The sequence below is a fragment of the Vollenhovia emeryi genome, unplaced genomic scaffold (assembly GCF_000949405.1).
Source record: "Vollenhovia emeryi isolate VEMERY1.0 unplaced genomic scaffold, V.emery_V1.0 DF939194.1, whole genome shotgun sequence".
Lineage (NCBI taxonomy): Eukaryota > Metazoa > Arthropoda > Insecta > Hymenoptera > Formicidae > Vollenhovia > Vollenhovia emeryi.
This window is the reverse complement of record NW_011967172.1, coordinates 754,612-762,808: the sequence shown is the minus strand read 5'-3', so window position 1 is coordinate 762,808 and position 8,197 is coordinate 754,612. Positions and strand designations below refer to the sequence as shown.

Sequence of the window (8,197 nt, the reverse complement as noted above, 5' to 3'; positions counted from 1 at the left end):
ACAATCAGCGAGTGTGCAAGTGCACTGTTAATTCCTAGATATAAATATTACCTTTGCATCCGGAATCGCAGCACGAGCAATTGTCGCCGCATTTGCAGTCCTGGCACTTGTCTGTAATAAATTTAAAATAAAAAATCACTCTCGAGATTTAAAGAGGAATTAGAATTCACAAGTTTGAGATACAATTCTAGATGACGCGTACGTTTAACAATTATTTAAAAGTCGAAAGGAGGGTTTGCTTATTGTAATGATTAAAAATTGAGACGGGAAACTTATAGTCAACTCAACTGGCTGGTTATTTTGTTAGTTTATTACACAACGTTTCGACCCTATTATTTTATCTTCGGGACCTCTTCGAGTGATACCTAAGTCAGTCATCGTCGTCGAATAAGACAGAGTCGAGTTATCAGATACATGCATACGTTCGCGCCCGGCTCGAAAATAATAGGGTCGAAACGTTGTGTAATAAAGTAATAAAATAACTAGCCAGTTGGGTCGACTGTAAGTTTCCCGTCTCAATTCTTACAAGTCGCGTTAAATAAAACGTTTCAACAAAGAACTTGAATGATACGGTAACTAATCAATTGACCCTTTGACCACGCACCGCCGAATGAATGATAATTATAAATCAATCGCGTGACATCTCCTCGAAGAGCACAAATCTGTTTTCCGCTCAAACGTCCCACTGTGCCCCAATAGCTCGTTTATAGAGCAACAGCAACAATTGAGGAAACGTCACGTCAAATCCTCTATTAAATCCGCACTGTCCATTGAGTCCATTAAGCATTTGAGAGCGTACTCACCCTTGCATTTATCGCATCCTGGTCCCGGCATCTTGGTCGGCTCTGGCTTGTCGCTTCACTTGGTTCAGGTCTCGAACAGATAACTCAGCGGAGTGCTTGTTCGCCACGTCGCGGCTTCGAATTTATCGATCGTTCCCCACCAGGAACGGGCTTGGTTCCGAGCGGCTTGACAAGCGCAACGCGCGCGGCGTGTGCAATCGTCAACATGCGTGCCACGCGCAATCCCTCAGGGCCGTGTGACTCCAGCAGCGCGAATTTTTCCGACTAGGATGACGCAGGAAGCGACGTGTCACGTTATCTCTCAAACCATTCGGTCCCGGCATTGTTACATTTCTGTAAAAATTCAATTCGAATCAATACGCGCGTTCATGTCTTGACGTAATTTTGAACGTATTCGTTCCCATCTTTGCGTACAAATACGAACTTGATCATCGTAAGACTTCGAAATGTCAGTATTATACAATATTTGGCGCAATTCGTTGATATCACTTTGGTAAAAGACATACTTTTGTAGAGAAGATAACTTTCCAGAGAACATAGAGATCATTACTTTTGTAAATAAGATATTTTTGTAGAGAAGGTAGAAACGTTTTGTGTTAACATAAAATTAAAACTTCCAACTAAATAAATCATACAGTTCTTATTCGGATCGCACGCTTATACTTGGCGGCTTTTGTTACCTTCTTTTAAAAAGGTTTTTTTGGAGAATGTAAGAATATACGCTGACTTTGGATATCTTAACTTTTACATATTATCTCTAGAGAATTTGATCTAACGTAGTTGCGAATTGAACATTATTTTCCATCGGTAAACGAAATATTTAACAGTAAAGATATACTTCGATGAAAGATATCGAAATAAAAGAAGCGATTAGAAATGTTATTCATAAAGAATATACAGCTCTGCTGTTGCACAATTAACAATTTAACGAACGATATTTACAAATCGTCGTACATTTTCACGGCGCTTGACCGGCGTCCGCTGTGTGTAGCGGGGGAAGTTCAGGAAGCGGAATGTTATGCAAGATAAAAAAGATTTTGAATCAAGTCCGGTGTATCAAGGACGCTCAAATCCATGCCAGTGATACATGACCTCGCAGACAATACGTTCTCCTTCCTGAATGTCCAATTAAAAATTCCGTGCCCGCGATATTGGCACAGATCTCGGTGTCATTGACTCGAGATCGACGGCCCTGTCGGCGTTGTCGACACGGGACCAATCATGAGAATTGCGAGAAACGACGCAGTAGTATTACGCCTTACGTATCGTATCGATAACGGCAGAGGAGGAGAGGCAGCCTCCCACATTCTAGATTCTGAAAACGACGCAGTTGCGGTGATCGCCGCGCGCTCTTTGAAGCCTTCCCGTCCGGGATCTTTTTGCCACATTCGCGCTATTTTTCCACCGCAGATTTTACGATGCCCCTCGTAAAGCCGTCCTTGTCGAGACTCGTTCGCGGCAATTTACATTAGAAAACACTCCGTGTTTTCTTCCCGCTCCTGTTTTACATTCGAGGTTCAGATCGCTTCGTCTAGCGGTGTATACATCGAACTTCTTCCTAGCTGCAATAACGCTCAATGTAATGTTAGTATTAGGGTGGTAAAACTTAAAAACTAGGTTTGCTATTAGATAAGAACTGTGCGGGCCTTCGAGTTGACGTTGCTTCTCTTCGTTGTATCCATTTTACTAATTGTAAGTGCTACCTTTTTTAAGAAATAGCTTCGGGTTCGAAGAACGGATCTAATCTTCCTGATATCTTCGATTACAGGGAGTAAGAAGTCGAATTATCGCAAAGTTACGACGACGATCAAAAAGTTTAGAAAAAGACGTCTATTATCTTTTCTACAATATACTATATACATCTTTTTACATCTACTATGTACATCTTTTTACATCTACTATATACATCTTTTTACATCTACTATATACTATATATACATCTCTATTATACTATCTATAAATCTTTTTACATGAAGAACCACGAGCGACAAGAAATTTATGAAGGTTCTAATGTGCGTAAAGAACTATCAGGATCACTTGGAAGAATACAAACCCTTATTCAATCAACTTCACCGATTAAAGTCGACCACTCGAGATGCCCGAGCTACGAAGACGCTCAGCGAAAAGTTCGGTACTTCGTCAGTTTTATCAGGGCACAAGAAAACATTGCGGACACCGCGGACACCCAAGCTGATGCCATATAGATATGTTTAATGTGATCCGACTGTCGGAGATGAGGGACATATTACAAAGAATAAAATCTATAATAAATGTTAATACATGTTTTACGAAATGTTTTTATAAAGAGATTAAATTTGATTAAGAGTGCAATTCAAATTATTCTTCCGCGTCAGCAATTGTTTTATTTTTTTTATCGTTAAGTCACTATATATACTTTGCTGCGTCTTTCGCAGGACTGAGCGCGTTCATCATGTAAAAAGATTAATAGATGTATAGATATGTTTAATGTGAGCTGACTGTCGGAGATGAGGGATATGTTACAAAGAATGAAATCTATAATGTTAATGCATGTTTTTCGAAACGTTTTAATAAAAAAATTAAATTCCAACCTCATCTGGCCATAATTATCAATAAATCGGTCAATACATAAAAGAATTAAACTTTAATCAACGTATACGCAAGAACGAAATAATCTACAGGAAGATTAAATTTAGTTAGCACTTTGTCTTTTGTTTCTGTTCAGTGGGCACGTGAATTTTATTCCAAGTGATCTGCCTGGGCCGATCTCGCACGATCTGAAATATGATGCAAAATTTTAAATTTTATATATTGGTTCGCGAGATCTGAAACTTTTTCAGAAATTATATTTAAATTTAATTCTTAATTTAAGTATAATTCAAAATTTTAAAATAATATATAGTATATTTAAATAAGTTAGAAACAAGTTTTAAAAGGAATCTACATGTGACTCTCATTTATGTAATATATATACATTTGTGTAATATATACATGATTCTTGCAATTTAAATGTTGCCTTCATGTCGGATCACGACTTTACCTCAAATTGTGTGCAGATCGTTTATCGATACAAGCTTTCCCACTTCTCAATCTTCTGCTTCCTCTATCTGAAGAAAATTTCCAAGTCGTTACACAATTGTATAATGTCAAAGTTATTAGATTAAATTTTAATTAACGGTGCATGGCAAGCTCGCGTCTCATGTACACACACACAAATTATTACATACCGTGTGTACATGAGACGCGAGCTTGCCGTGCACTTTTGAATGCAAAAAATGGTCGGCAACGTTTTTGTCTGTTGTTCCTGTTAGCTTATGAAATAACGCAGATCGAGGTAGATTTCTAATGCATTGCAGTTCTAATAAATTATATTTATATCTGTAGCCGCGTTGCTCACCTCTCTCGGTCGTATCGGAGATCGGAACTTCTTTCTTGGACTGGGCATAGTCCGCTTCGTTCCAGGCGTCAGTTTATCGGGCGTTTTGGGTAGTTGATTTTTTTTCTGCTCCTTGCCCTTTATATACAAGGCCACGGGCGATGTTACGTGATCGTAGTTTCCCATTTGCCGATAAATTTTCTTGGCGTGCAGATTGATGTTTGATTCCGGCTTATTCTGCTCCGGCATCAAATTGGGAAAATAGATACGCTTTGGCTTACAACCCTTGTTAACGGACTGCTTTCCAGGTGTCACGAATAGTCTTGGCTTCGAAACGACCGTTTTGTGAGCAGAAAGTTTTGCCGACGAAGGGCTCGTCTTTCTCGGTGACAGCTTGGGTGTCCGCGGTGTCCGCAATGTTTTCTTGTGCCCTGATAAAACTGACGACGTACTGAACTTTTCGCTGGGCGTCTTCGTAGCTCGGGCATCTCGAGAGGTCGACTTTAATCGGTGAAGTTGATTGAGCAAGGGTTTGTATTCTTCCAAGTAATCCTGATAGTTCTTCACGCACATTAGAACCTTCATAAATTTCTCGTCGCTCGTGGTCATAGTCGGCGCGGCTTCGGTGACTCTGATTTCCGGATACTTTTGTTCCGACGCTGCTGTCGACTCCAAATTCGCATCGATTTCTATCATCACCTTCGCCGTGTCGAGGCACCTCTGTCGTTTCCTCGCAATCTCGTACATGAGCGTACTCTCCAAATCGTCCAGTTGTTCGGCCGTCTCGTAGCACCTACCACATTCCGTCCGCCGCTTAAACGTACTGGAGACCTTCCTCGAACATTTTATGTTCTCACACGACGCCGGTCCGCGTTGCCGATCTCGCGTCTCTGGTGTCTGAACGTGTTGACTCGCGAAATTCGAGGCACATGTCCCAGCCTTCTTGATCTCTTCGTAAATATTTATCGAGTTGTCCAAAGAGGCCATTTGACTTTCGCACGCACGCCTAAGGTTATCCATGTGTCTCAGGGGAGACTCCGACTGAATCCTGTCGCTCGCTGACGAAGTCTTGTTCTCGTTGGGAAACAATTTCTGGCAATACGCTTCCAAATTTTCAAACGTAGTCGTGTTATCGTTGAAATTTCTCATGTAACTGTTCCTGGACCTACGCCGACGTATCTTGTTGGGGCTTTTGACGTCGCGTCGGGAAGAAACGGGCGTCACCAGACGTACATCGGGAGTCCCGTGAGTGCAGGATCTCCGCGAAGAATCAGCCCTGTGTTCTTGGCTCTTTCTCTTCGTACCAGAAATCGGCGCCGACGTACCGGGAGACTGGGGCCACTCGGGAACGGTCTCGTCCTCTATAAACTTGTGCATTTTCTGTAGTTTGTCGTTAAATCTGCACATACTGACCTCTCCAGAATCGTTGATTAATACAGACTCCTCGACGATGGTCAGCAATCTCTCCGTAAAGACTCTGGGCGAGTCCTGACAATTTGCGGACAGGCGTCTCAGAAAGTGCCGCTGCGTGGTGGCCTCCTTCAACGGTTTCTCATCTGGCAATGAGCGTAAAAGTCTTGTCAGCTCGGATTTCAAATTGAGCTCCCCCTTGGAAGTCGTGCTGCTCATCGTATCGCATCTCTCGTCACCTCTCTCGCTTGGCAAAGTGGGCGATTTCGGCGACGTTGGTACGTCGAAGGAAAAGATTAATTTAACCTTCCTGCTGGGACTAAAAAGCTTGTCGGCTTTGAGATTATAGTTGGTGTCTCTCTTCAACATCTGGTCGAGCGTAGTGTAGCTCTTGGATCTCGTGAATTCTCGATTGAGCAAAGCCTGGCGTCTCAACGAATCTGCCGACACGGAACGGTGAAGGCTATTACAATTGTGTCGTCCCACGGTCGGGTCCCTGCTTAAACGGCGATGAACTCTCTCGCCGATCACGGTCTCGGATAGCGTGGCGCTTAACTGTTCTTCAAGAGTGCCTTCTTTAAGCTGTTCGTTATCAAACAGATTTATACATTTGTTTAAATCACATTTGAGCGACATATACGACGTACTATCGTCCGACGTGTTCCACATATCGCTCCGCTGAAGCTGCCTGTTATTGTGTGCGGTATTACAGTTCTTAGAAATATTGCACGAGTCGGATAGCGAATGGTATTGCTGGCTGACTAAGCTACCTGCTAGAATAACAGATTCGCGAGATTTGGCATGCCTCGACTGGCTGTGTAAGTCACCTTTGTGTTGTTTACTTCTTATATCGCATGATGTGTTGTCCGAGGACACTCGAGACATTGTCGAACTGGATTCCTCGTCGCTTAACGTTTGACCTGTAAAAGGACATGTACATAAACCGTACGTTCGAGTTGAAACCACAAAATGTAGGGTCAAGATTTAATATGATTAAATTACATAGAAATGAGCGTTTTGCTGAAAAGTTTTACGCAGTACATGCACCCTAGTAAGGACTGTGTCCACGTTGCTAGAACTTGGTCCAAGTTCTAGCCTCGTGGACGCAGGCCTTTAGAGACCCTGTAATCACAGACTGGCCATAAGAGTTCGTCGAATGCCTGCGAGTGAGAGAGAAACATAGACTATCTCGCTCTTCTACGATCGTTATAATCTCACTCGCAGGAATTTGACGAACTCTTGTAGCAAGTCTCTGACTACAGGGTCTCTACACCCTATATATATATATGTATGTACATAACACATAGATCGCAGACCACTTGATGCTTCCAGGCATTCGTCTCCTTGCTTTTAAGAAGGTGAAGAACGCTTAAAGCATTTGTAGCATCAAGCTGGCCGGAAAAATTAATAAGCAGTCGTGTATTAATATATTTGTGGCGAGCGTGGCTTAACAAGCAAATGACCGGGAAGATCCGAGTTCAAATCCCCACGGATACTGCTGGTTTTATCGGACGCTACCTCCCTCTCTCTTTCTCTCTTCTAAAGAAGAGGCAACTACCGACAGTATCCTGACACACATCCGAAAAGGGGGTTTGGCGAAAGGCTAACAAACCCTCGCCGTAAAAACTCACTGTTGCGAATAAACACAACGAGCCTCGGACGGGGGCAATTTGCGAAGGCCAGGGCCGATTTGGGACTGTAGAGCCGGTTATGATGATGACGATTAATATATTTAGAACTGTACTGTTATAAATTCCGACTAGGCAGAGGGAAAACACTGAGAATACTTACGAAAGCTTGTTAAAGAGGCTGTAAAATCGTGAGCGCGTCTTCGCTGATTGCTCATTTTTATTTCTGGGAAGGGATTCGTCACGTAACGAAGTTAACAATGTGAGAATAAACCGCTACGTCGATCCACCCATGGAGAATCAGGCGAACACGATGCTTACAACGGACAAATGAAGCCTACACTGAACCGGTAGCCGGTTTTTGAACGGACGGGTGCACGGGTGTGCCAACATAATCGACCACGTGATAATTTCAGGTCTGTTCGTGTCGCATGCTCCCACATGTTCCTCTTGCCCCAGCGACCAATAGCAGGGGCTCGATTCTTGAATTTATTCGAAGGAGAAACGTATGCGAAAATTCTGCTCTCACAGAAAAGTTGCAAGTTGATTGGCTACTCGCATGGCTTTAACCAATCGACTTTCAACTTTTCTGTCAGAGCAGAGTTTTCGTATACGTTTCTTCTTCGAATGATTTCGAGAATCGGGTCCCAGAGAGAAACCTGAGAGGGCCACGCCGGCGTTTTAAGCCCTGTGTCCACGTTCCAAGAACTGTGTCCAAGTTCTAGTTCCGAGAAATGCGTAGCCAATCAACTTGCAGCTTTTCCGTAAGAGATGCAAGTCGATTGGCTACACATTTTTCAAAACTAAAACTTTGACACAGTTCTTGGATAGTGGACACAAGGCTTTAAGCTGGGTCTACATAGGATGTCGTAAGTCGTGTCGGAAGAAATTGACCAATCACAGTTCATTATTCTTCGATCGTAAGGAGAAAATAGACTGTGATTGGTCAATTTCTTCCGACACGACTTACGACATCCTATGTAGACCCAGCCTTAAGTCCC

The 8,197-nt window shown here is 42.7% G+C and overlaps 1 protein-coding gene and 1 long non-coding RNA gene across 2 annotated transcripts; one reads left to right on the top strand and one right to left on the bottom strand.

The window, feature by feature from the left end:
- The first annotated feature begins 1,149 nt into the window (after window positions 1-1,149).
- Window positions 1,150-3,232, top strand: LOC105562146. The gene is made up of 3 exons (XR_001008952.1): window positions 1,150-2,495; window positions 2,572-2,682; window positions 2,780-3,232. It is a non-coding gene; the product is annotated as an uncharacterized LOC105562146 (long non-coding RNA).
- Window positions 3,233-3,325: 93 nt separating this feature from the next.
- Window positions 3,326-7,716, bottom strand: LOC105562147. The gene is made up of 4 exons (XM_012012718.1): window positions 7,360-7,716; window positions 4,180-6,488; window positions 3,823-3,889; window positions 3,326-3,559 (listed from the first exon to the last, which is right to left on the bottom strand). Exons 1-3 carry the CDS (start codon window positions 7,412-7,414, stop codon window positions 3,869-3,871), a joined length of 2,385 nt encoding a protein of 794 aa, XP_011868108.1. The 5' UTR covers window positions 7,415-7,716; the 3' UTR covers window positions 3,326-3,559; window positions 3,823-3,868.
- Between the last annotated feature and the right edge of the window lie 481 nt (window positions 7,717-8,197).

Excerpts from the sequence above, each read along its gene's own strand:
- LOC105562147 (XM_012012718.1), bottom strand. The coding sequence starts at position 7,414 with ATGAGCAATCAGCGAAGACGCGCTCACGATTTTACAGCCTCTTTAACA. Across the intron at positions 6,489-7,359 it reads AGCCTCTTTAACAAGCTTTC|GTCAAACGTTAAGCGACGAG; the intron begins GTAAGTATTCTC and ends GTCCTTTTACAG. Across the intron at positions 3,890-4,179 it reads CTCCGATACGACCGAGAGAG|ATAGAGGAAGCAGAAGATTG; the intron begins GTGAGCAACGCG and ends AATTTTCTTCAG.